This window comes from Ahaetulla prasina, chromosome 1, assembly GCF_028640845.1.
Source record: "Ahaetulla prasina isolate Xishuangbanna chromosome 1, ASM2864084v1, whole genome shotgun sequence".
Lineage (NCBI taxonomy): Eukaryota > Metazoa > Chordata > Lepidosauria > Squamata > Colubridae > Ahaetulla > Ahaetulla prasina.
The window spans coordinates 923,141-950,516 of record NC_080539.1 but is presented as its reverse complement, the minus strand read 5'-3'; the positions used below and the strand labels follow the sequence as shown (position 1 = coordinate 950,516).

Here is a 27,376-nt window from a genome sequence, read left to right as displayed (position 1 = left end):
CTCCAGTGATGGAGCACCCACAAGATCTGGTGGCAAGTCGTTCCACTGATTAATTCTCACTGTCAGGAAATTTATCTTTACTTCTAGGTTGCTTCTGTCTTTCATAATCTTCCACCAATTCCGCCTCGTCCTGCCTTCAGGTGCAATAGAATAGAATAGAATAGAATTTTATTGGCCAAGTGTGATTGGACACACAAGGAATTTGTCTTGGTGCATATGCTCTCAGTGTACATAAATCATTCCCACGTTATAAGAGTATAGTAGAAACTAAATGTTTGTCCAATAATTTTGTCTACAAATTCGAAACTCTTCGGCCTTCGCTTCTTTCTGCGTCGGAAAAATAACGTTTATTCAAGTCGCGGGTGGAGTATTCCCACGAGCCACGACCTCTCTAGTCCCGGGAAAACGCCTTCCCGTCTCTAGCTCCAGGCAAACGTCTCTTCTGCTGCGTAGAAATAACATTTACTCGCAACCTTTCGGAGCCGCAAGACGCGTGTCGGAGTATTCCCACGAAGCGAGGAGCAGGGAGAGAGAAGCGCAACCGAGTCTTCGGAATCTGTAGCGTCCCCGCCAATCAGCGTCCAGGAAGAGGGCCGCTGGGCGTGGCTTCGCGGCGGGCCCCTCCCCTCCGCCCAAAGCCTTTGACGTCACGCGGCCAATCAGAGGCCGCGCGGCGGCGGTTTCATTCAAAAAAAACCCGCGGCGGCGAGTGTCTCCTTGCCCCCCCCTTCCCCCCCCCGGCATGGCTGAGTCGGGGGCTCCGGGCCAGGTGGGTGCAGGCGCTGGGACGGTGGGCGGGCGGGCAGGGGGGCTTCCCAAAGGGCTAGACTGCAAGACCCATCCTCCCCAGAAGGTTTTGCGGGGGGGGGGCTGCCTTTCTCCCCCTCCCTGCAGTTTATCTGGAGTCCCAAACATCTGGAGGGGCGCTGAACTGGGGAAGGGGAGGCGTGTTCGGCTGACTTGCGTGTCGGGGCGAGAAACGAAGCTGCGCGGAGGCCTCTTCCCTGCGGACAGCCTGAAACGGGCCGTGTTTCCTCTCCCGGTTGAGAGTGAGTGGGCGGTGGGGAGCCCTGAAAGTCTTGAGGACTAGAAACCTGGATCTTAACCTGCTTTGGGCCCTCCCCCCCCCCGTGGTTTCCTACTCCAGCAGAGTGTGGCTGCCCTTAGGGACGGGGGGGGGGTCGCTGCCAGCCTCCCTCTCTGGGTTCTGTCCCCTCCACAATGGCAGGTGGGGCGTGTGTCGTCCCCCCACTTAACCTCCCACTGTTTGACCGCAGGACCCGGTGGCTTCCTTCGACCAGAATGGGCCCAACGGATCCCCCGCACCTGGCAACATCACCTGGACTGTCCCCCTGGTCTGGCTGGAACAGCTGCTGCCCACTTCGCCCATGCTTGCTGACCTCCGTCGCAGCCTCTCAATTGGGGTTCCCCAGCAGGAGGAGGGGAGCACCCGGACCCTTGAGCTCGGGGCCACTGCCGGCCCTGTTCCCCCGTGGTCTCATGAAAGCCCCTGCCTGGGTCCGGCCCTGCTGCAGGACCACCGTACTAGCACGCCTGTTTCGGAGGCGTCTCCAGGAGCCAGGGCAACCCCCACCTGCTGCCAGGACTTGGGGCCCAAGAGCCCCTTGGAGCAGGCTGGGCCCACCGCCTCGCCCTGCTTGGCTGCCCTGGAGGCTGATGCCACGGCTTCCCCGGAGGGCCAGGAATTGCCTGTCGTGTGCCAGGACCCAAGCACTGCCCATGTCTCCCTGGCGGGCTGTGGGTGCCATGGCCTTTGGGGGTCTCCTTTGAGCGTCCTGGGCGATGGACTTGACGCCTCTCTGGCCGGGAAGGAGCCCCCTTGGCAAGGCCCCAAACGGATGAGCACCAACCCTCCCTGCCTCACCTGTGCCCAAGCCTGCACCCTCGCTGGCGGCCTCCCCCAGCAGAATCGGGGCACCAGCGTCACCCCCGTCTCCGTGGCGTCTGCAGCTGCTGGGACCTCCCAGCTGAGCCTCCGGGAGGCTGGAGTGAACACCTCCCCTGCGGAGAAGGCCACCACCACGGACAACACAGCTGAGACTGACTCCCTTCTCTGGCAGTAAGTGTTGCTGGCAGAGCCTGGGGCCACACGGGCACTCGCTCCGTCCCTCCCCCGGGCCCTTCAAGGAGGGAAACTGAGGCAGCCAGGCCTCTTTCTCAAGAGCAAGGGAAGGGAGAGGAAGGGGTGGGGGATGGGCAGGGAATGCAGCGGGCAACCAAACTGAGCCTGGTGGTGCCCCAGTCATTCCAGGGTGCCTGGCACAATTTTCTTTATTGAGATTTTTTACCCACCTTTATTACTTTATAAGTAACTCTGGTAATTTTCCTCCTCCTCCTATTTTTCCACAATCACCCTGTGAGGTGGGTTGACATGGATGGAAGAGGGACTGGCCCAATGTCACCCCGTTGGTTTTCCTGCCTAAAGCGGAACTAGAACTCACCGTCTTCTGGCGATTGGGCCAAAGTCACCCAGCCAACTTTCATGCCTAAAATGAAATTTTAGAAATTTGGTAGCCAGTGCATTGAAATCAGTAATGGTTGAACTTTATTTATTTATTTATTTATTTATTTATTTAATCGTATTTATATACCGCCCTATCTCCCAAGGGACTCAGGGCGGTTTACAGGCACTAAAAACAGATAAATAGAATATAAATACAATATAAAACATTTAAAAAACTTATTCTAAAGCCCGTCCAATTAAAAATAAAAATAAAACCCAATTTAAAACCCAAAATTTAAAATCTAGCTCAGTCCTGCACAATTAAATAAGTATGTTTTAAGCCCGCGGCGGAAGGTCCGAAAGCTGACGAAGTCCGGGGGGTAGATCGTTCCAGAGGGTGGGAGCCCCCACAGAGAAGGCCCTTCCCCTGGGCGTCGCCAGACGACATTGCCTCGCTGACGGCACCCTGAGGAGACCCTCTCTGTGAGAGCGCACGGACGGTGGGAGGTATTCGTCGCAGTAGGCGGTCCCAGAATAACCCGCCCAATGCCATGGAGCGCTTTAAAGGTGGTCACCAAAACCTTGAAGCGCACCCGAAGGCCACAGGAAGCCAGTGCAGTCTGCGCAGGATAGGTGTCATATGGGAGCCACGAGGGCTCCATCTATCACCCGCAGCTGCATTCTGACTAACTGTAGCCTCCGGATGCCCCTCAAGGGAGCCCCATGTAGAGAGCATTGCAGTAATCCAGGCGAGACGTCACGAGTGCGTGAGTAACCGTGGATAGGGCATCCCGTCCAGAAAGGCGCAACTGGCGTACCAGGCGAACCTGGTAGAACGCTCTCCTGGAGACGGCTGTCAAATGCTCTTCTAGAGACAGCCGCTCATCCAGGAGGACGCCTGTTGCGGACCCTCTCCATCGGGGCCAATGACTCGCCACCGATGTTCAGCCGCGGATTTAGCTGACTGTACCGGGATGCCGGCATCCACAGCCACTCTGTCTTGGCGGGATTGAGCTTGAGCCTGTTTCTCCCCATCCAGACCCGTACGGCCTCCAGACACCGGGACAGCACTTCGATAGCTTCGTTGGGGTGGTTCGGTGTAGAAAAGCTGAGTATCATCCGCATACAGCTGATACTTCACACCGAAACCACTGATGATCTCACCCAGCGGTTTCATGTAGATGTTAAACAGAAGGGGCGAGAGAATCGACCCCCGCGGCACCCCCCAAGTGAGGCGCCTCGGGGACGACCTCTGCCCCCCTGTCAACACCGACTGCGACCGGTCGGAGAGATAGGAGGAGAACCACCGATAAACGGTGCCTCCCACTCCCAATCCCCCCAACCGGCGCAGCAGGATACCATGGTCGATGGTATCGAAAGCCGCTGAGAGGTCTAATAGGACCAGGGCAGAGGAACAACCCCTATCCCTGGCCCTCCAGAGATCATCTACCAACGCGACCAAAGCCGTCTCCGTGCTGTAACCGGGTCGGAAACCGGACTGGAACGGGTCTAGATAGACAGTTTCATCCAGGTGCAAGGGAAGCTGATATGCCACCATACTCTCTACAACCTTCGCCCCAAAGCGAAGGTTGGAGACCGGACGATAATTACCTAAAACAGCCGGGTCCAGGGAAGGCTTAAGGAGGGGCCTCACCACCGCCTCTTTCAAGGCGGCCGGAAGACACCTCCACCAAAGAAGCGATCGAATCGCCTGAGCCAGCCACGTGTCACCTCCGGAGTGGCCAGCACCAGCCAGGAGGGGCACGGGTCCAGTAAACACGTGGTGGCATTCAACCTACCCAGCAACCTGTCCATGTCCTCGGGAGCCACAGGGTCAAACTCATCCCAAATAATGTCGCCAAGACCACCCTCCAGCGTCTCACCCGCATCACCGCAATCTTGATCCAGACCATCCCGGTTGAACGATTTTATCGTATAGATAACCGTTAAACTCCTCAGCCCGTCCCTGCAACGGGTCATCCCACTCCCCCTGATGAAGGAGGGAGCGAGTCACCCGAAACAGGGCGGCCGGGCGGTTATCTGCCGATGCAATGAGGGAGGAGGCGTAGCTACGCCTCGCTTCCCTCAATGCCACTAGGTAAGTCCTAGTATAGGACTTCACTAGTGTCCGATCAGCTTCCGAACGGCTAGACCTCCAGGAAATCTCTAGGCGTCTTCTCCGGCGCTTCATCCCCCTCAGCTCCTCGGAGAACCAAGGAGCCGGTTGGGCCCTGCGCCGGGTCAGAGGCCGCAAAGGCACGACTCAGTCTAAGGCCCCCGCCGCGGCCCGTTCCCAGGCCGCAACAAGTTCCTCGGCCGAGCCGTGAGCCAGACCCTCAGGAAATGGCCCAAGCTCCGTCCGGAACCCATCCGGCGCCTGGGACGGAACCAACGTATCGGCTCCGTCTCCCTGCGGTGGTGAATGGCGGTCAGAAAGTCCAGGCGAAGAAGAGAGTGATCTGACCATGACAACGGTTCAGTGACTATTTCCTTTAAGTCCAGATCTCTCAACCACTGACCAGAGAGAAAAATCAGGTCCAGAGTGCCACCCCCAATGTGAGTAGGGCCATCAATTACCTGGGTCAGGTCCAAGGCCGTCATGGAAGTGAACTCCCGAGCCGCTGTCGATGACGGGCCGGAAGATGGCAGTTAAAGTCCCCCATGACTAAAAGTCTGGGGGTCTCAACTGCCACCCCGGCCAGCACCACCAGGAGCTCGGGCAGGGCAGCTGTCACGTAGCAAGGAGCCAGGTACGCGATCAGCAAACCCATCTGACACCTATGACCCCATCTCACAAAGAGGGATTCGCACCCGCAATCTGAGGCACAGTGGTCTCCTCGGCTCTAGACTCTCTAATCACAACCGCCACCCCACCACCCCTACCCTGGGCCCTCGGTTGATGGAATGCACGGAAACCCGCGGGCACATCTCCACGAGGGCACACCCCTTCCGTGCCCAACCAGGTCTCCGAATGCCTATAAGGTCCGCGGAACCCCCTGAATAAGATCACAAACAAGGGGCTTTGTTCACCACGGACCGAGCATTGCACAACATCAACCAAGGCCCGGCTCTGAGGATCCTGACCATCCGGGAACGGGAGAAGTCCAGGGTCGGAGCGTGATCGCTTTCAGACATCGAGCACGCGCTCCCGAAACTTGGTATGACCCTCGCTTCCGCCATATCTGCCTCTCCCACTTACCGTGTCAATAGAACCACCCTCATCAATAGGAACACCTCCACCCCATAACCTCCGAACCTGATAAAGAAAGACCGTCGCGAGCATGTGCAGAGACTGGCCCCTTACCCGACGGGTTACCCCCATTGCCCGCCCTTACCCTCCCACCCCTTAAAAGTTCCCTCTCTAAAAAACCCCACAAGCTCTTCTTTTTCGCATGCCACCTCTGTGGGTCCCAAGACCCGTCATGGAGGCCGGCCCTCGGTAGTGAGGAGGGCCATTCCTGCGAGGCGGGGGCACCTCGCAGGCGCAAGAGTTCCTCATGAGTATAGTGCGTAGCAGCTGAGACTAAGAATCGGCAAAAACAAAAGCTCCATCTCCGAATGGCAGGTGGTAGCAGATGGTACTAGTCCAGAATGAGGACGGACGCAGAATGGAACAGCGATAGGCACCAAATGACAGTCTAGGTGGTATTCTGTCGAGTGTATAGTCCAAACATCCTGGAACCGGGGGTGAGGGGAGATGGCACTCCAGTCCTTGGGCACATCCTCCTCCGTCTTCCTCTGTCCCCAAATAAGTCCCATTGTCTCCCCCAAAAAAGTCCTAATAGGACCAAAAATGGCCAAAGAAGTCCCAAAAAGGCCGAGGGGGGCATGGATGGTGTTATCACAGTCACAACCACAGACTGGTTACAGGGGAACCGCCCGAATGCCTCCATCATCTCCCGCAAACCTCCAACAACCCCCTCCAGACATGGCCAGGAATAAATCCTAACCACCCCAGAGGCCAGGTCTCTCCAGCCTTATCCCCCCAAGAGGCCAGGCCCATATAAAAGGCTGAACTTCTCCGAGAGGCTGGAGGATATGAAAGGCTGCCAAGTCCACAATCCGCAGCAGGGAGAAAGCCAACAAACCGTGGCACAAGAGGCAGATGGCAGTAGTAAGGGTAGATGTAATACCTCCGCTCTCATCCAAGTTGCAGAGGCTGAAACCCCCAAAGTCCGAAGTCGATGGTCAGAAGAGGGCCGGAAGACGAGTCCAATGGCTAGAGGCCCGCCAGCGAAACGAATCGGCCGAAAAACGGCCGGCTAGAAAACGCCGACTCATCGCCCCACCTCCGAGCCTCAGAACATGGCCTCCGAATCCACCGCCAGCCTACCCGGCCTCGTTCTCGGCAGCCATGTATCAGAGAAGGTCCAGAGACCTCTCCCATGGCTGCTCGAAAAGAGATCTCCCGGGCCGGGGGCAGCAAGCGGCTAGACGGGCCGCCAGGACATTGCCAGCTTTGGCAACTTTGACTGCTTGACACCTTTCACACCTAAGGCGGGACTTGGGATGACCCGGGGCGTGACACAAAGGCAACACAGCCAGAGAACCGATAGGAGTCCCTTTATTATCACCAACTGTGCCCCCAATGTCCCTTTCCACTCTCCGGCCTGGAGAAAGAGCTCTTCCACCAACCTGTAATAGCCTTTGGCTGGCAATACTTCAGTCCCAAACATTGTAAGCAGAAAACTTCTAACAAAAAATCCAAAGGCAAGACAAGGTAATTAATCCGGCAGGGCCAGCAAAATAAGGAATTCCACAAATAAAGTAGCACAGCAGTATATCAAACCCGTTGGGAGGATGGCAGGATTCAGTTAAACACCAGATAAACTCAGCGCCCAACAAATGCTTCTCCCATTTGCCTTTCCTTTTAAACTCCAGCAGCACCCGTGCCTTGTAAAGAGGATTGGGTCCCTTTCCTCCCTTGTAAGCCACAAAATCCACGTTGCTCTCTTCTCTGTTCCTCCATGCACTGCCTAGGATGAGGAAGGGATGGGCCTTGGTCTTCATCTGAACACCCCCCTCCCTTCTTCTACTTGCTCTGCCCAGCCTGACTTTGCTCTTCCCCAGTTTTTTCCACAGCCAACGGATCCACCCTCTTCCCCTTCGGATTCAGCCTCCGACAGGCACATGACAGGACTAGAACTCATGGTTTCCTGGTGATTGGCCTGAAGTCACCCAGCTGACTTCCATGCCTAAAGGCGGGGCTAGAACTCACCATCTCCTGGTTTCTAGCCCAGCACCTTCACCTCCAGACCAAGCCAGCAATCTCCCCATTGCAGCAATAACTCTTGTGACCAGCTGGCACAAAATGGTTGCAACAGCCCATAATCTAGTTTTGTTTTCTTTTGCAACGGGACCAGAGCAGTAGACTTTAAGATGGGTGGACTGCAACTCCCAGAATTCCCCAGCCAGCGCTCCTGAGTCCACTCAATCTTAAAGGTGCCACTAGACTAACCTAGTTAGAGAGATGGCTTATGGAAAAGAGTTCAGACAGCAACAGCCTTGGTCTACCTTCGCCTTGTCTGAGAGCCAAGAGGGGGGGGCTACATCTGGGCAGGACATGGATGGGGTACCCCGAAACTCCAGGGCGGTTGGGGTTAAATTGGAAATTTAAGAGCCAGAGATATTCCTTAGCAGACCTATCGCCCCTTCGCACCCATAGGCTGGGGAGAGCCCCCCCTCCCCCTGCCCTCCTGGATTGAGTGGGGGGTCCTGTTTCCTCAGCTGCTCCCGGGACCAGCTGAGCCACCTCTCCCGGGCGGAGCTGGAGGAGCGCCTGGAGAGCACCCTCATCATCATGGATGCCCTCTCGCACCAGATCCGGGCTGCCCAAGACTTCCGGCGATCGGCAGCTCCAGTGGGGCCAGCGGACCAGAGGGACGCGGCCACCCAGACCCCCACCGCCGACTCCATCGAGGTAAACGGGGTGGGTGGGGGAGGAGGGTGAATGTGAGTTTGATGGGCAGGTCCTCCAGTGGGCAGCGCTGCCCAAGGCAGGCAGGTGCTGTCCCCGATTTGGGGGGGCTTCCCTTGGGATTCGAGGCATCCACCCCTCCCTCAAAAGAGGGGATGAAGAATGAGAGGCTGCAGATGAGGGGGTGAAGCCCCTTCCTCCCCATGAAGTGAAAGGGATTGCACAGAAGTGTACAGGTAATCCTCAATTTACAACGGTTCATTTAGTGACCAACCTCAGACTTATGACTGTGTTTCACACTTATAACTGTTGCAGCATCCATATTCCCTCCCCCCCATCCCCTGGGTGGTCACCTGATGAAATTTTGCACACTTGGAAACCCAACTCGTATTTATGGCGCTTGCATTGTCTCGGGGTCATGTGACCCACCCACCCCACTTTGTGACCTTCGGACAAGCGAAGTCAAAGGGGAAGCCAGGCTGACTGAAGAACTGTGTTGCTAGCTTAATAACTGCAGGGATTCACTTAGGAACTATGTCAAGAAAGATCGCAAAATGGGATGAAATCCACTTAACAAATGCTTCGCTTAGCGACAGAAATTTGAGGCTCAGTTGTGTTTGTGAGTCAAGGACTAGGTGTGTTTGTGGCGAGCCGGGTAGCCCTGCGGGGGGGGATAGGGGGGCTGGACCTGCCCCCTTGTGTGCACCCCCGGCCCCTCTTAAACCCAGAGAAGCCTCAACTTGATAGTTATTGGGGTGTATATCTGGTGCCCCCAGTATTGGGAATTTGGAGGCATCCAGAATAACCCAACAGGGGAGTACAGGTAGTCCTCGACTTATGACCACAATTGAGCCCAAAGCCTCTGTCACTAAGTGAGACAGTTATTGAGTGAGTTTTGCACCATTTTACGACTTTCCTTGCCTCCTCTTCTTAAGAGAATCACTGCAGTTGTTAAGTTACTAACTGCGGACCTTCTTGCCCTGCGAGATTCCCCTCTCTCGCAGGTTTGGCCCTCCACACTACCGAGGGCCCACCTTGAGGACGGGTTTTGGAACCCCGAGAGTTGGCATGCTAAATCCAGGAGACTTAGGGGATTTTTAACTAATTGTTTTAATAGATTTTTTAAGGGGAGTTTTAATGGGGATTTTAAGGGTGAGGATTTTAAGGGTGGGAGGGTAGGGCGGGTGTTGAAACCCGGGTGGGAGTTTTAATGGAAATTTTAAGGGGAGGAAACCACGGGTTTGGGTTGGGGTGGGTGGGAGGGTTAGGGTGGGTGATGGGGTAGCCCGTCGGGAGGAAACCAGTTCCAGCGCATGCTCGTGGCGACTATCAAATCGGTTCGGAGGTTATGGGGGGGGGGTGGGTTTCTTTGTGTGAGGGTGAGTCCATCTGCACGGTAAGTGGAGGGGCAGATATGGCGGAAGGGGGATCGCATCGGTTTAGGGGTCACGCGTTCGATGTATACAGGCGATTGCGTGCCCGATCCCCTGACTTCTCCCGTTCCCGGATGGTCAAGACCCTCAGAGCCTGGGCCTTCGCCTGATGTTATGCAACGCACAGTCCGTGGCCAATAAGGCCCCTAATACATGATCTGATTCAGGGGTGCCGCGGATATTATAGGCGTTACGGAGACCTGGCTGGGCACTGAAGGCGTGCCCTGGTTGAGATGTGCCCACGGGTTTCCGTGCATTCCATCAGCCGAGGCCCAGGGTAGGGGTGGGGGTGGCGGTTGTTATTAAAGAGAGTCTAGAGCCGAGGAGACCACTGTACCTCAGATTGCGGGGTGTGAATCCCTTTGTGAGGTGGGGTCATAGATGTCAGATGGGCTTGCTGGTCGCGTACCTGGCTCCTTGCTGCGTGACAGCCGCCCTGCCCGAGCTCCTGGAGGTGCTTGCCGGGGTGGCAGTGGAGACCCCCAGACTTTTAGTCATGGGGGACTTTAACTTGCCATCTGCTGGCTCGTCATCGACAGTAGCTCGGGAGTTCATGGCCTCCATGACGGCCCTGGACCTGACTCAAGTAGTGGATGGCCCTACTCACATCGGGGGAGGCACACTGGACCTGATTTTTATCTCTGGTCAGTGGTTGAAGGATCTGGACTTGGGAGATATAGTCACAGAGCCTTTGTCATGGTCAGATCACTCTCTCCTTCGCCTGGACTTTCTGACCGCTACCCAACACCGCAGGGAGACGGAACCATTACGTTGGTACCGTCCCAGGCGCCTGATGGACCCAGAGAGGTTCCGGACGGAGCTTGGGCCATTCCCTGAGGGTCTGGCTCACGGCACGGCAGAGGAACTAGCTGCAGCCTGGGAACGGGCTGCGGCTGGGGCTTTAGACCGTGTCGTGCCTCTGCGGCCTCTGACCCGGCGCAGATCCCAACCGGCTCCCTGGTTCTCCGAGGAGCTGAGGGGGATGAAACGCCGGAGAAGACGCCTAGAGAGTTCTTGGAGGTCCAGCCGTTCAGAGGCTGATCGGACACTAGTTAGATCCTATACTAGGACCTACCTAGTGGCACTGAGGGAAGCGAGGCGTTGCTACGCCCCCTCCCTCATTGCGTCGGCAGATAACCGCCCAGCTGCCCTGTTTCGGGTGGCCCGCTCCCTCCTTCACCAGGGGGAGCGGGATGACCTGCAGGGACGTGCTGAGGAGTTTAACGGTTATCTATACGATAAAACTGCTCAGCTTAGGGACGGTCTGGACCAAAATTGTGGCGATTCGGACGGGCGTCTGAGGGCGGTCTTGGTGATATTGTTTGGGATGAGTTTGACCCTGTGGCTCCGAGGACATGGACAGGTTGCTGGGTAGATTGAATGCCACCACGTGTTTACTGGACCCGTGCCCTCCTGGCTGGTGCTGGCCACTCAGGAGGTGACACGAGGCTGGCTCCAGGGATTACGAGCGCTTCTTTGGTGGAGGGAGTCTTTCCGGCCGCCTTGAAAGAGGCGGTGGTGAGGCCCTCCTCAAGAAGCCTTCCTGACCCGGCTGTTTTAGGTAATTATCGTCCGGTCTCCAACCCGCTCATGCGAAGGTTGTAGAGAGTATGGTGGCATATCAGTTTCTGCACCTGGAGGAAACTGTCTATCTAGACCTGCTCCAGTCCAAGCCCGCCCGTTACAGCACTGAGACGGCTTTGGTCGCGTTGGTGGATGATCTCTGGAGGGCCAGGATAGGGGTTGTTCCTCTGCCCTGGTCCTATTAGACCTCTCAGCGGCTTTGATACCATCGACCATGGTATCCTGCTGCGCCGGCTGGAGGGATTGGGAGTGGAGGCACCGCCATCGGTGGTTCTCTCCCATCTCTCCGACCGGTCGCAGACGGTGTTGACGGGGGCAGAGGTCACCGCGGCGCCTCACTTGTGGGTGCCGCAGGGCCGATTCTCTCGCCTTCTGTTCAACATCTACATGAAGCCGCTGGGTGAGATCATCAGTGGCTTCGTGTGAGGTACCAGCTGTACGCTGATGACACCCAGCTGTACTTTTCCACACCGGCCACCCCAATGAAGCTATCAAGTGCTGTCCCGGTGTCTGGAAGCCGACGGGTCTGGATGGGGAGAAACAGGCTCAAGCTCAATCCTCCAAGACGGAGTGGCTGTGGATGCCGGCATCCCGGTACAGTCAGCTGAGTCCACGGCTGACTGTTGGGAGCGAGTCATTGGCCCGATGGAGAGGGTGCGCAACTTGGGCGTTCTCCTGGATGAACGGCTGTCTTTGAAGACCACCTGACGGCCGTCTCCAGGAGAGCTTTCCACCAGGTTCGCCTGGTGCGCCAGTTGCGCCTTTCTAGACCGGGATGCCTTATGCACAGTCACTCACGCCCTTGTGACGCCTCGCCTGGATTACTGCAATGCTCTCTACATGGGGCTCCCTTGAGGGGCATCCGGAGGCTTCAGTTAGTCCAGAATGCAGCTGCGCTGGTGATAGAGGGAGCCCTCGTGGCTCCCACGTGACACCTATCCTGCGCAGGCTGCACTGGCTACCTGTGGCCTTCCGGTGCGCTTCAAGGTGTTGGTGAACGCCTTCAAAGCGCTCCATGGCATAGGGCCGGGCTATCTACGGGACCGCCTGCTGCTACCGAATACCTCTCACCGACCAGTGCGCCTCACAGAGAGGGACTCTCAGGGTGCCGTCGGCGCGACAGTGTCGCCTGGCACGCCCAGGGAAGGGCCTTCTGTGGGGCTCCGCCTCTGGAACGAACTCCCCCCAGGACTCCGTCAACTTCCGGACCTCCGAACCTTTCGTCGCGAGCTTAAAACTCACCTATTCATCCGCGCTGGACTGGGTTAGTTTTTAAACTTATGGGTTTTTAATGGGTTTTTATTCTAAATTTTAATCGTGGCCAATTTAATAAGTTTTTTAATTATATTTTAATCGTATTTATATTGTATTATTTTGTATTTTTTATCAGGCTGTGAACCGCCCTGAGTCCTTCGGGAGAAGGGCGGTATAAAAATTTAAATAATAAATAAATAAATAAATAAATAAATGGTCATTAAGTGACTGGCTTCCCCGTTGAGTCTGCTGGTCAGAAGGCCGCAAAAGGGGATCACATGACTCACACCAAGCCCATCCCACCCCCAGGACGATCCAGTTTCCAAGCGTCCGGATTTTGATCAGGTGACTGGGGGTGCTGCAACAACAGTCGTACGTGTGAAAAATGGTCGTAACTCTGAAGTTGGACGGTCACTGGGACATGGAAACTCTTTATTTGCCAAGCAGCCGGATTCTGATCATGTGACCGTGGGGAATGCTGCAACCGTTCTGAAAAATGGTTGTCACTCACTTTTTCCAGTGTTGTTGTCACTTCGAACGGCCACTAAAAGAAACGATTGTAAGTCCAGGACTCCCTGTCCCTTCCACTACACAGGGAGTTGAGGGTCTTTCTTTCCTAGATGCCCAAGCTGAGACAGTCCTGACAGTCCCCTTCACTCCTGGCCACCCGCCCGTGCCCCAGTCCCCTCCAGCTGGCCTGAGGGTCTTGTGGGGTCTCCTTTGGCAGGCGGGGGAGCGACTCTACCACAGACTCTACCTGGAGCAGCGGCTGCGCTTCCGCTCCCTGCAGGGCGGCCAGAAGAACCTGCAGGGCCTCGCCCAGCAGCTGGAGGGCGCCAACGAGGAGATGGCAAGTACCCAGGCCCGGCTCAGTCTTGGGGAGGGGGCAGTCCTCAATTTATGGCTGGTCAGTTAACGACCATTTGAAGTTACGGCGTATCTCTCTGGGGGTACAGGTAATCCTCAACTTAATGACAGAGTCACTTGCAGTTGTTAAGTGACTAATATGGTCATTAAGTGAATCTGGCTTCCCCATTAGATTGCATGACTCTGCAACCGTCATAAATATGAGCCAGCTTTCTAAAGCATCCAAATTTTGATAATGTGACCGTGGGGGGGCTGCGACGGTCATAAAGTGTGAAAAACAGTCATAAGTCACTCTGCCGCTGTAACTTGGAACGGTCACTAAACAAACTGCTATGCGAGGACCCTGTGCAGTACTTACAACCTGGTTGCAAAGTCCCGATGGCTGACACCCCCCCCCCCTTTCATAAATTACGGGGGACCCCAAAAAAGCTTTGATGTGGATGGAATTTTGCGATTTCTGAATCCATATTTACTGTATTCAAAAATTAACTGGATGCATTGCTTAGAATATTTATCCATTGAACGATGGAAAAATAACAGTATTAAACCCATTATAGAGCAGGGGTCTCCGTGAAGATTAACTCCCAGATCCCCAGCCAGCAAAGCTGGCTGGGGTATTCTGGGAGTTGAAGTCCTCCAGGCTTAAAGTTGCCAGGGTTGGTGACCCCTGATATAGAGAGTCCCATATTTCTTAATGGGGGGGGGACCTTTTTTTTTTTTTAAACCAGACAAAAATGATGAAAAAAAAATGACATTGTCTTCAATTTTATAAACACCCTCTTTCGGCAAATAATTTCGGTTTTGATTTTGTGGGCTCCTAAGAAAGACCTAAGAGACCCCTCCCCCGCAGGGGTCTTTGGACCACTCTAAGACAGGCCTCTCCAACCTTGGCCGCTTGAAGACCTGGATTTCAGCCCCAGAATTCAAGCTTTGCTGGCTGAGGAATTCTGGGAGTTGAAGCGAGGTCTTAAAGTGGCCAAGGTTGGGGAGCCCTGTTTTAAGAAACGTTGCCCTAAGGGAAGAACCGCAACTGCCTTTTGCTGGAGGTGTGACCGGGTTCCCCCCCCTCCCCTTTCTGCTGATCAGAAGCTGGCAGGTTCCCCTCTTTGCTGCTGGGGGTCAGGCAGGGCCCTTGTGCGTGGGGTGTGGGGGTCCGAAGGTCCAGCTGCCCCTTGTTCAGGCCTGGCTTTAGTGTGTGCTGCAGCCTCCCTTTCCCAGCCATAGGATGGCTGCAGCCACGTTTCCCGGAGCATCCCAACCGCAGAGGGTGCCCTGCTTGGGGGAATGGGATTAATATCCGGTGGATCGCTTCCCTCCCCCTGCCTCTGCAGAGAGTGTGGTCATCCAATTCCAGGCAGCTCCAGGCCAAGGTGGACACCGCCTTCCAGCAGCTTCAGGATGACCGGAGGTCTCTCTGCCAGCAGGTGAGCATCCCTTGGCCGAGGGGGAGGAGAGTGGCCCTTCCTTCCTTCCTTCCTTCCGCTTTTCTCACCTCCTTCCTTTCCCTTTCCTTTCTCTTTCACCCTTGTTCTTCCCTCCATCCTGCCCTTTTTTTCCCCTCTTTCCTTCTCTTCCCTTCCCTCTCCTTTTCCTTCTTTCCTTTCTTCTTTTTGCCTTTCTCATCTCCTTCCTTCCCTCCCCCTTTCACCCTTTATTCTTTCCTTCCTTCCTTCCCGTTCCTTCCTCTTTTACCTTCCCTCTCTCCTGCCCTTCTTCTCTTTTCCTTTTCCTCCCCCCCTCCCTCCCCTGGCTCAATGCCCACCTGTTCCCCCCCCTGCAGCAGAAGCAGATGGGCCGGCTGCTGGCTCAGGCCAGGTCCCAGATCCAGCACTGGGGCCAGAAGCAACAGGAGATGTCCCGGGAGCTGGAGGCGCCAACGAGGAGATGGCAAGTACCCAGCCCGGGCTCAGTCTTGGGGAGGGGGCAGTCCTCAATTTATGGCTGGTCAGTTAACAACCATTTGAAGTTATGGCGTATCTCTCTGGGGGTACAGGTTAACTTAACGACAGAGTCACTTGCAGTTGTTAAGTGACTAATATGGTCATTAAGTGAATCTGGCTTCCCCATTAGATTGCATGACCCCGCGGGGACTCTGCAACCGTCATAAATATGAGCCAGCTTTCTAAAGCATCCAAATTTTGATAATGTGACCGTGGGGGGGCTGCGACGGTCATAAAGTGTGAAAAACAGTCATAAGTCACTCTGCCGCTGTAACTTGGAACGGTCACTAAACAAACCGTTGCGAGGACTCTGTGCAGTACTTACAACCTGGTTGCAAAGTCCCGATGGCTGACACCCCCCCTCCCTTTCATAAATTACGGGGGACCCCAAAAAAGCTTTGATGTGGATGGAATTTTGCGATTTCTGAATCCATATTTACTGTATTCAAAAATTAACTGGATGCATTGCTTAGAATATTTATCCATTGAACGATGGAAAAATAACAGTATTAAACCCATTATATAGAGCAGGGGTCTCCAACCTTGGTAACTTTAAGCCTAGAAGACTTCAACTCCCAGAATCCCCCAGCCAGCAAAGCTGGCTGGGGTATTCTGGGAGTTGTAGTCCTCCAGGCTTAAAGTTGCCAGGGTTGGTGACCCCTGATATAGAGAGTCCCATATTTCTTAATGGGGGGGGGGGACCTTTTTTTTTTTTTTTTTAAACAGACAAAAATGATGGGGGAAAAATGACATTGTCTTCAATTTTATAAACACCCTCTTTCAGCAAATAATTTCGGTTTTGATTTTGTGGGCTCCTAAGAAAGACCTAAGAGACCCCTCCCCCGCAGGGGTCTTTGGACCACTCTAAGACAGGCCTCTCCAACCTTGGCCGCTTGAAGACCTGTGGACTTCAGCTCCCAGAATTCCGAAGCTTTGCTGGCTGAGGAATTCTGGGAGTTGAAGTGCGCAGGTCTTAAAGTGGCCAAGGTTGGGGAGCCCTGTTTTAAGAAACGTTGCCCTAAGGGAAGAACCGCAACTGCCTTTTGCTGGAGGTGTGACCGGGTTCCCCCCCCCTCCCCTTTCTGCTGATCAGAAGCTGGCAGGTTCCCCTCTTTGCTGCTGGGGGTCAGGCAGGGCCCTTGTGCGTGGGGTGTGGGGGTCCGAAGGTCCAGCTGCCCCTTGTTCAGGCCTGGCTTTAGTGTGTGCTGCAGCCTCCCTTTCCCAGCCATAGGATGGCTGCAGCCACGTTTCCCGGAGCATCCCAACCGCAGAGGGTGCCCTGCTTGGGGGAATGGGATTAATATCCAGTGGATCGCTTCCCTCCCCCTGCCTCTGCAGAGAGTGTGGTCATCCAATTCCAGGCAGCTCCAGGCCAAGGTGGACACCGCCTTCCAGCAGCTTCAGGATGACCGGAGGTCTCTCTGCCAGCAGGTGAGCATCCCTTGGCCGAGGGGGAGGAGAGTGGCCCTTCCTTCCTTCCTTCCTTCCGCTTTTCTCACCTCCTTCCTTTCCCTTTCCTTTCTCTTTCACCCTTGTTCTTCCCTCCATCCTGCCCTTTTTTTCCCCTCTTTCCTTCTCTTCCCTTCCCTTCCCTCTCCTTTTCCTTCTTTCCTTTCTTCTTTTTGCCTTTCTCGTCTCCTTCCTTCCCTCCCCCTTTCACCCTTTATTCTTTCCGTCCTTCCTTCCCGTTCCTTCCTCTTTTACCTTCCCTCTCTCCTGCCCTTCTTCTCTTTTTCTTTTCCTCCCCCCCTCCCTCCCCTGGCTCAATGCCCACCTGTTCCCCCCCCTGCAGCAGAAGCAGATGGGCCGGCTGCTGGCTCAGGCCAGGTCCCAGATCCAGCACTGGGGCCAGAAGCAACAGGAGATGTCCCGGGAGCTGGAGGCGGCCCTGAAGGCGAAGGACACGGTAGGAGAGATGGGCCTGGGTCTCCTCCACCCCCACCCCACCCCACCTCACCCCAAAGCTGAGCCTGGTTGAAAGCTGGCAAGAGGCCAGCCAGACACCTCCAGCCCCCTCTCCCAAGGGCCCCATGCATGGGAGGGGGGGGCTGGCAAATGCTGGGCATTGATACCAGGGCCAGGATTGCAGGGGCTGCCTGAGATTTGGGGAGGCGGGATTGCATCCCTGGCTGCCCATCTGCTGACCCAGGAGTGTGCCTGTACAGGTAGCCCTTGGCTTACAAAAATTCATTTAGTGACCAAAGTTACATATGCCCTGAAACAAGGGTCCTTTCACACGTACGACCGTCCTAGCATCCTTGGAGGTCACCTAACTGGCTCCTCTTTATGACGGTTGCAGCGTCCAGAGTTCAGGTCTTCCCCTTTTTTTAGAACTCCTGACCAGTCCAGGGGGGAGCCACATTTCACTTAACAATCCAGTTAGCAGCTTAACAACTGCGCTGATTCATTTAACAACGGTGGCACGAAAGGTCGTAAAACAGAGCAAAACTCACTTAGCAACAGAAACTTGGGGCTGCCTTGTGCTCGTAAGTCAAGGACTGCTTCTGTCACGTCCCATGGGGGCCAAACGTGGCTTCTGAGCTCGGACAGAGACCTCACAGGGGGTCCCTTTTCCCTTGCAGGCCAACCTGGTTCGGGAGTCGGTGCAGGCCGGTGCTGCTGCCAAGATCCGGAAGCTGGAGCCGAGTGCCGAGTCCCAGCAGCGCTTGTGGGTCCTGCTGCAGAAGGCAAAGGCACTTGAGGTGAGGGGAGGGGGAAGGGTTGGGGCTCCAGGTGGGGAGTTGCTTGCTCCCTCCAATGTCTGCAGCTCCCTCTGCCTCCCCCTTCTTCTTTTTTTTGCAGGTGGATCTGTTGTCTGGCTATGGCCGCCACGTGGCCGAAGGAGACAGCCTTGCAGCAGCCCTCCAGGCCGATTGGGCTCAGATGCGGCTGGACGTGAGTCCTGACCCCTGACCCCCTCCGCCTCCCCCTCCCGGAGCTTCTCTGTGCTGACGGGGGGCTTCTCGGTCTCCCCCCACAGTACCAGGGGTACCGCAGCAGCATCAGCAAGTGCCTCGTGGCCAACCGGAAGATGGCGGAGGAGGTGGAGGCCGCCCGGACTGAAAGCGCCCGGTTTCGAGAGGCAAGGCTCTTTCCTGGGGCCGTGGGGACCTGGCAGAGGCGGCGGCGGGTGGGGTGGGGTCTGCTTCAATCCCTCTGAGACCCACATGGCTGGAGCTACAACTTTGTTATCTGGACGCTGTGCCAGAGGGTGGTCCTCGACTTACGACCACAAATGGCACCCAAAATTTCTGTTGCTAAGCAAGACTGTTGCTTAGTGAGTTTACCACCTTCCTTGTTACGGTTGTTAAGTGAATCGCTGCAGCTGTTAACTTAAGCAACACGGGTGTGAAGTGAATCTCATTTCCCCATTGACTTTGACCAAAGTTACAGCGCCCCGAAAAAAGTCACTTCGGACCATTTTTCACACTTATGACCACTGCAGTGCCCCCATGGTCACGTGATCGGAATTCAGACACTTAGCAAGTGACTCACATTTACGACTGTCTCAGTGTCCTGGGATCACGTGATCTCCTTTTCCAACCTTCCGACAAGCAAGGTCCATGGGAAAGCCAGATTCACTTAACAACCATATTACTAACTAAACAATTGCAGTGATTCACTTAACAGCTGTGCAAGAAAGGTCGTAAAATGTTGGGCTGCATTGTAATCGTAAGTCGAGGACTACTTGTATCTTTTGAGCTGCTCCCTTAATTCTTCCCCATCAACCATACTGCACAACTAGGACCTCCTGAGAATCCCGGACACAGGAAAGGGGTGGGGTGCACAGAGGGTGGGTTCCCCCTTTTTTTCAGAATTGAATTGAATTGAATTGAATTCTTTATTGGCCAAGTGTGATTGGACACACAAGGAATTTGTCTTTGGTGCATCTGCTCTCAGTGTACATAAAAGACAAGATACATTCGTTAAGAACCATAAGGTACAACACTTAATGATAGTCATACGGTACAAATAAGCAATCAGGAAACCATCAATATCAGTATAAATCGTAAGGATACAAGCAACAAAGTTATAGTCATACAGTCATAAGTGGAAGGAGATTGGTGATGGGAACGATGAGAAGATTAATAGTAGTGCAGATTCAGTAAATAGTTTGACAGTGTTGAGGGAATTATTTGTTTAGCAGAGTGATGGCCTTCGGGGAAAAACTGTTCTTGTGTCTAGTTGTTCTGATGTGCAGTGCTCTATAGCGTCGTAGGAGTTGAAACAGTTTATGTCCAGGATGCGAGGGGTCTGTAAATATTTTCACAGCCCTCTTTTTGATTCGTGCAGTATACAGGTCCTCAATGGAAGGCAGGTTGGTAGCAATTATTTTTTCTGCAGTTCTAATGATCCTCTTAAGTCTGACAGATTCAATCATTCCTCTGTAGAACTGGATCAGCAGCTCCTTGGGCAGTTTTATAGCAGGGGTCTGGTGGACCCTCTCCCCAGCATTCCTGCCCTCTCTGGCAAAATGGCCCTTTGGGAGGGAGAGTGGGAGGACAGGACTGAGCCGACCCCATATCCAGGGATGAGCGTCTCTGGGCTCACCCACTGGACAGTCCCGCTGCCAGGCAGACTGCCTCAGGCAGGCAGGGACTACAATGCCCATGCCCTCCATGACGTGTGTAGGTGTGCCAGAAGCTGGAGGAGACGACGGTAGAACTGGTTGAAGCGCTGGGCCGGGTGAACGAGCTGGTGGAGACCAACATGCGGCTGGACCGAGGTGAGCCCCCACAACGGCGGCCAGCCCTGCACCTGGTTCAAAACAGGCACCGGGAATTGTGGTGCGTGGCCAGGAATGCCGGGCCTGGAGCAGAGAAATTTCGCTCCGGTGGAGGCCGAAGTTGACTCTTGTTATGGGGCAGGGCAGGATCTTGGGTCTCCTTCTGAGGGGGATCTGCCCTGTCCACAGACTTGCAGGCTGCTCTGGCAAGAGGGACGGCCTCGGAAGAGCAGCTGCAGCAGCTGCAGGAAGAACGGCTGGAGCTCAGCCAGCGGCTGGAGGAGAAGGCGACGGCCATCCAGCAGCTGCAGGATGAGGCTGCCAGGTGAGTCTGCTTGGCTGCTCCCCCCCAACCCGTTGCCCTCCAGATGTTTTCAGCCAAAATTCCAGCCGTTGCAGCACCTCCGGATGGGCTGGCATCGGTCTGTGGTCTTTTTTTATTTCATTTCACCTGGGAATTATTTATCCGCCGTGGCCCCTTGAAGACCAGTGGACTTCAACTCCTGTGCTGGCTGGGGAATTCCGGGAGTTGAAATCCACCGGTCTTCAAGGGGCCACGGTTGGACACACCCCAGTCTTGGATAAAGGGACCCCGACCCTAAGGGCTGCCCCCCTTGGTTCCTTCCCTGAGGAGTCCCCCGGGAATCGAGGGGCCAGAGGCAGCCCCATCCCCCCCAAGGACTCTGGGGAGGCACTCTTGCAGCACTTGGGGGCTTTGGGGGAGGCAGCAGCTGGGAAGACCCCTGGGCGTTTGGGGGTTGTGTGTGTGAAACCCTGAGCACGTTTTCCATTTCACCATCGGTTGGCTCACCCATTGGACGGAAGTAGTCCTCAACTTACAACAGTTCATTGAGTGACTGTCCGAAGTTACATCTCCACTGAAAAAAGTGGGACTTAGGACCGTTTTTCATATTTCGACTGTTGCAGCATCTCTGTGGTCACATGATCAAAATTCGGGCCACTGACTCGTATTTATGACGGTCGCAGTGTCCCAGGGTGACATGATCCCCTTTTGAGACCTTCCGCCAAGGGGGAAGCCAGATTCACTTAACAGCAAGGTGACTAACTTAACAACTGCAGTGACTCCACTGTGTCGAGAAAGGTCATAAAATGGGACAAAACTCACTTAACAACCGTCTCGCTTAGCAACAGAAATTTTGGGCTTGATCCTGGCTTGCAAACCGGCTTTGGGATACTTTGAGTTGCACAAACTCAGCCAGCCGGATTCATCCAGTGGAACAGCTTTGCAGAGGGGAGGGGGCACCTCATTTCGGGGGGGCTTCTCTTCCACAGGCTGGCACAGGAGAAGGAGAGGGTGCAGCAGGAACGGGACGGCGCCCAGCGGGACTTTCGGGAGGCCTCGGATTGCCGCGAGGTAGGTTGGCAGCCGAGAGAGGGAGCCGGCAGTGTGGGGAGGGAGGGGAGACCTGGGCTGCCATGGGCCTTATTTTGAAGTGCCCTTCTCCCCCACCCCACCCCCCGCTCTGCAGTTTCTCGAGCAGGAGAACCAGGTTGCCCGCCGCCAGCTGAGCGAGACGGAAGAAGAGCTGAAGGCCAGCCTCTCCGCTCTGCGGGAACGCGGCAGCCAACTGGAGGACCTCAAGGACGCCCGCCAGAAGCTCCAGTAAGGGCCGGGCTCTCCCGCTGTCAAACCCCCTCGGGGTGGGCAGCTGAGCCCAACCTCTGACCTCTTCCTCCCCCCTCCCTTCCTCCAGGCAGGAGCAGGAGTCACTGCGCGCTGAGCTGGATGGCGCCAGGGCCAAGATCCAGGACACCAAAATGGGCCTGGAGGGGCTTTTCCGGGCCGTGCTGGAGTTGGGCGGTCTCCACACCCAGTTCCTGGAGGTTGCCGACATTCTGCAGACGGGTCGGCCAGGCGCGGTAGGATAGATCCGGTTTTTTTGGCCATGTGGGTGGCCCCTGATTTTCTCACAAAGGGGGCCCCTCAATTCTGGTTTGTTTCCCAGGCAGCCCAAGTGGCCCCCCAGAGCAGCACATCCACTCCGGCCCAGCGCACCCCCCACCGCCCGGGGGTCTCCTTGGTGGACAGCGTCCTTCGAGCTGCGTCCCAGGGAGGTGAGCGATCCCGGACGGAAGCCGACTCTTTGTTCCTAGAGTGGTGCCGTGGGTATTTTTCCTCGACTTGCAATCACAATTGAGCCCCAAATTCCCCTTGTTAAGTGAGACATTTGTTACGTGAGTTTTGCCCCATTTTACAACATTTCTTGCCACCGTTGTTAAGTGAATCTTAAGTTAGTTAGTTACTTAGTTGTTAAGTGAATCCGAGTTCCCCCTTGACTTTGCTGGTCAGACGGTCGCAAAAAGGGGATCACGTGATCCTGGGAACACTGCGACCGTCATAACGATGGGTCAGTTGCCAAGCGTCTGATCATGTGACCATGGGTATGCTGCAGCGGCCGTAAGTCCCTTTTTTCAGTGATGTAACTTCGAACAGTCACTGGTTGTCAGTCGAGAACCAGTGAAATCCAACTGACGCTGTTTGGGGGAGTTTGTCAAAGGAGGAAATCTTTGTCTCTTTCAGCCCCAAAGACCCCCGGCCTCTGGAGCGAGACCACCGCATTTACGCGCGCAGCCCCGGCCCCTCCTCCCCAGCTCTCAGGTATGAACGATTAACCAGGGGCTCCAAAGAAGGAGGTTTTAAAGAAGAGACTGGGCAGCCACTTGTCTGGAATGGCCTAGGCTAGGGGTTGGGCTAGAGGACCTCCAAGGTCCCTTTCAACTCTGTGATTCTGACTCCTTGCTCTGGGACGGCCCCTCTTCCTAACCCTCCCTGACGGAACTCTCTCGGCAGATATTCTAGCCTCCCTGGCCAGCCACACCCAGGACCTGCGCCTGGCCGTGGAGCAACTGCGCCTCCTGGCCAGGCGTTGCCAAGAAGACATTGGAGAGCTGCGGGCACAGATGTGAGCATTGGCTGGAGGGAGGGGGGGGGTCCCTGGCTCTGCTGGGCTGGTCGGGGGAGTGGGGGGTGTCCAGGGCGGAAGCAGCTCTGCTCTGAGCTCCATTTCTCCCGGCAGTTTGCAGATGGAGCAACAGCTGGAAACGTCTCAAACGCAGCACCAGGCCGAGATGGACGCTTGTCGAGCCACCCAAATCAAGCTCAGCAAGATTCTGCACCTGAAGATTCAGGTGTGCTGGGGAGGGGGCTGCATGGCCTGGGACACTGGCCCACTGCTGTCCAACCTTGGCAACTTTAAGACTCGGGGACTTCAACTCCCAGAGTTCCCCAGCCCTAGCAGGGCTGGCTAGGGAATTCTGGGAGGTGAAGTCCCCAAGTCTTAAAGCTGCCATGGTTGGACACCGCTTCTTTAGCATGCCAGAAAGAGGCTTCTTCCCAATCCTACAGGGATTTCTCTTATTAAACGATTGTTCTAAATGTAAGGTTCTAGTCCTCACGGTTCATTAGGGAACATCTGAGTTTCTACAGTGCACAAAAGCCGTGATTTGTCAACTCAGCGAGAGAAAAGTCTCGTTCATGCCAAGCTGTAAGCCAAAACAGAGCCAACAGCCTCCCTACCCAAAGCAGGGGGGGTGATAATAGATGGTTATAATAACCGAGAGCTTTCAAGCTTAAGTTTAGGTCTGTGATGGCGAATCTGTGGCAGGCCTGTCACAGGTGGCACACAGAGCTCTCCCTGGGGACACGTGAGCCGTCGCCCCAGCTCGGCTCCACACACATGCGCAGGTGCCTCCCACTGGCCAGCTGATTTTCAAGCCGCCTATGCGCAGGGGTGGGGCTGGGCACAGGTGGGGGTTACGCAGGCATACGCGGAGGTGGGTCGCACACGGTCGCACACGCATGTGCGGGGCAGTCGCATGTGCATTGCATTGTGGGTGTGGGTGTGCCAAAAAGGTTAGCCATCCCTGCTATAGGTAGTTCCCGTCTTATAACATTTCATTTAGTGACCGTTCAAAGTTACAACAGCACTGAAAAAAGGGACTGATGACCATTTTTTTACACCCACGACAGTTGTGGCATCCCCAGGGTCACGTGATCAAAATTCAGACGCTTGGCAACTGACTCACATTTATGGCGGTCGCAGTGTCTCGGGGTCACGTGATCCCCTTTTCCGACCTTCTGACCCGCAAAGCCAATTGGGGAAGCCAGACTGACTTAACAATTTTTGGGTGACTAAATTAACAACTGCAGTGATTCACTTAACAACTGCTGCAAGAAAGGGGCGTAAAATGGGGCTAAACTCACTTAACAAAAGCCTTGCTTAGCAACAAAAATTGGGGGCTCAATTATCATAAGTCGAAAATCATCTTAGGGGTTCTCAGGGAGGTCATCTAGCCAGGCCACCTCCTGCTCTTCTGCAACCTGGTGCCCTCCATCTTCAGCAGGGGCAACCGCTTTGAAAAGGAGGGTTGTGGTCTGCTTGCCGTGTCCCCCAGCCTCACAAAGGCCAGAGAGGCTTCCTCCTCCAGCTGCCCCAGTGCAGGGGTCTCCAACCGTGGTCCCTTTAAGACTTGTGGACTTCAACCCCCAGCTTTGCTGGCTGAGGGACTCTGGGAGTTGAAGTCCACAAGTCTTAAAGGGACCAAGGTTGGAGACCCCTGCCCCAGTGACCCCCCCTTTTTCCCCCCAGAGCGAGAAGGAGCTTCAGGAGCTGCTGCGTCAGCAGGAAGAGAAGCAATGCCAGCTGAGCGACCAGAAGAGGGAAGTGGCGGTACGTGACTGGGAGGGGGGCAGCTTCGGGGTGGGGGTGGGGTGGGCTCCCTGCCACGTCAGTGACTGACCGGCCTTTCTCCCCCAGACCCTGCGAGAGGAGGTGGCCCAGCTGAAGCTGGAGCTCCAGAAGTCGGAGATGGCAGCCACCACTCTGTGGGACGAGATGAGCGGGACCCGACGCCCTGATGCCCAGGAGAAGATCTGGCTGCGGCAGGAGGTGCCAGGAACAAGGGGGGGCTGCACCGGTCCTGGCTCTCGGGACCCTTGTTGGGGCTGAAATTCCAGCCCATGCTTAAGTTCTTGGGATGCCCTCCTATCTAGAACACGGGTGGACCCCGAGGAAATCAAGAGATCCAGCCACTTGAAATGGTTATCAAGACTGATTAAGCTCTGCAAAAATCTGGCCAACTAATGGTCAAGGCATACGAGCGGGAGATAAGAAAGGCATTCAAGTTGGGCTAGATTTTGATAACTCAAGAATTATGACGTCTTGGACCCGCTCCATGGGGCTCAGCCTATGGCCCCTTTACAACCTGTGGACTCCCAGAATTCCTCAGCCAGCCTACCGGCAATTGAAGCCCACAGGTCGTAAGGGGGCCATAGCTGCCCACCTCTGATCTGGAACCTCCTGATGAACTACAGATAGTTTCGACTTACAGCCATTCTTTGAAGTCGGAACAGCACTGAAAAAAGTGACTTATGACCGTTCTTCATACTTACAACCATTGCAGAATTTCCCACGGTCATGTGATCAAAATTCAGACCCTTGGGAACTGACTCATATTTATGACGGTTATAGTGTCCTGGGGTCATGTGATCCCCCTTTGCGACCTGACAAGCAAAGCCAAGGGAGAAGCCAGATTCACTTAACAGCGGCAAGAAAGGTCATAAAAACAAAACAACCATTGTGCTTAGGAACAGAAATTTGGGGCTCCGTTGTGTTTGCAGATGCCGACCTTGGGACACTGCAAGGCTCATCAATTCAGGCTAGTTGCCAAGCATTCAAATTTTGATTGTGAGACCCCAGGGATGCGGCAAAGGTCATAAGTGTGAAAACTGGTCATAACTTTCAAACGGTCACTAAACAAATGCTATAAATTCTGCCAACGTGGAATCTCTTTCCTGTGCAAACAACTTGACCCCTGCTGAATCACGGGTCCTTCCAGACTCACTGAGCAGAGCGGGTGCTCTGCGCATGCCCAGGTGCCCCCTCTCGGGGCTCACGGCCACTTCTCATCCCCCACAGGTTGGGAAGTTAAAGGAGCTGCTTCTGCAGAAGGACACCGAGCACACGAAGGCCCTGACCAGCCACGTCACACAGGTGAGTGTCCGCTGGGTGGGCCGGGGTCTCCCCAGCTCCCATTCTGACTCCCCACTCTGGGGTTGCGCCCACAGGTGAGGTGCCTGGAGGAGCGGCTATGCCAGGCCCAGCAGCTGCTGAGGCGCCAGGAAAAGGTGGAGGCGAACCTGAAGCAGGTGAGTGGCCTGGGCCCTGCCTGGTGTCCTGGAGGCAGGCGGAAGTTCACCAGGGTGGTTTTATTCTGAGAAAGACCAGAACTAGCAATAAGATTGGGGACAAATTTTGAGGTCTCTAGAATGGACCAAAATCCATTGGGGCGCCTAAGGGGCTAGTCCTCTTGTTTTGAACAGACCTTCCACCCACCCAGTAGATTAAGCTTCATATAGAGAAGGGATATCCAACCTTGACCACTTTACGATTTATGGACTTCAACTCCCAGAATTCCCCAGCTAGCATGCTTTAAGACCCTCCACTCCTGAAGCCCCACTCTCTTCGAGCACTGATGGTGTTCCCTACTTGGGTCAAGAAAACAACCAAGCTGAGAGAGGCCCAAGGACCCCACAGCCCTCCCCCCCCCCCCTCCTAGCTGGCTGGGGAATTCTGGGAGTCCACAAGTCTTAGAGGGGCCAAGGTTGGGACCCCCAAATAGAGGATTCTGCCTAGAATCAGAGTTACTTTTCTTTTGGTGGGGCGAGGCTTAAATGGCAGCTGGATGGCCACCTTTTGGGTATAGGAAGAGGAGGACTAGATGACCTCTACAGTCCCTTCCAACTCCTACCTTCTGAGATTCACGTGCTCCCTTCGACCTGCTGGCTAAGGGACCGGCTGCCACAGCCTTCAGCCAAATTCACAGCATCTGTGCCCAAAATGCCTGAATGCTCAGCCTCACCAGAAACAGTCCTGCTCTCAGCCCTGGGTTCAAGACCCCCTGAGAGAAGAGTGTCGTTTCCCACACACACACATACACACTCCTTCCCCCGCTGCTTGTTTTTCACATGGTTGTTCCAGGCCGGAGCCCAGTGGCCTGAATGCTGCTGTCCTGTTTCCCCTCCAGGCCCTCTCCAGGTTGCCGACTGAAGTGTCCAGCCTCACTGAGATCCAGCGCCTTGTGGATCTCTTGGTCTGAAGAGGCCACAGAGGCAAAAGCACGAGTTTGTTCTCAATTGTCTGATGAAGTAAATGTTATGTCTGTTATGTT

At 55.1% G+C, this 27,376-nt stretch overlaps 1 protein-coding gene across 1 annotated transcript; it reads left to right on the top strand.

Annotated features, from left to right (window-relative positions):
• Window positions 1-721: 721 nt before the first annotated feature.
• On the top strand, window positions 722-27,376 carry SPAG5 (sperm associated antigen 5). Its single transcript, XM_058163828.1, has 26 exons — window positions 722-769; window positions 1,278-2,080; window positions 8,192-8,384; window positions 12,962-12,997; window positions 13,380-13,502; window positions 14,851-14,943; window positions 15,300-15,410; window positions 16,798-16,890; window positions 17,252-17,365; window positions 18,042-18,161; window positions 18,262-18,354; window positions 18,440-18,541; window positions 20,092-20,185; window positions 20,375-20,510; window positions 21,479-21,560; window positions 21,676-21,809; window positions 21,901-22,066; window positions 22,153-22,261; window positions 22,728-22,805; window positions 22,998-23,109; window positions 23,224-23,335; window positions 24,796-24,876; window positions 24,964-25,095; window positions 26,125-26,199; window positions 26,274-26,354; window positions 27,233-27,376. Exons 1-26 carry the CDS (start codon window positions 743-745, stop codon window positions 27,302-27,304), a joined length of 3,372 nt encoding a protein of 1,123 aa, XP_058019811.1. The 5' UTR covers window positions 722-742; the 3' UTR covers window positions 27,305-27,376.

What these genes read in the sequence shown, in the direction of transcription:
- SPAG5 (XM_058163828.1), top strand. Translation starts at nt 743, where the DNA reads ATGGCTGAGTCGGGGGCTCCGGGCCAG. An exon ending in GACGCCCGCCAGAAGCTCCA is followed by an intron (nt 21,810 to 21,900) that starts GTAAGGGCCGGG and finishes CCCTTCCTCCAG; the next exon opens with GCAGGAGCAGGAGTCACTGC. An exon ending in TCGAGCTGCGTCCCAGGGAG is followed by an intron (nt 22,262 to 22,727) that starts GTGAGCGATCCC and finishes TGTCTCTTTCAG; the next exon opens with CCCCAAAGACCCCCGGCCTC.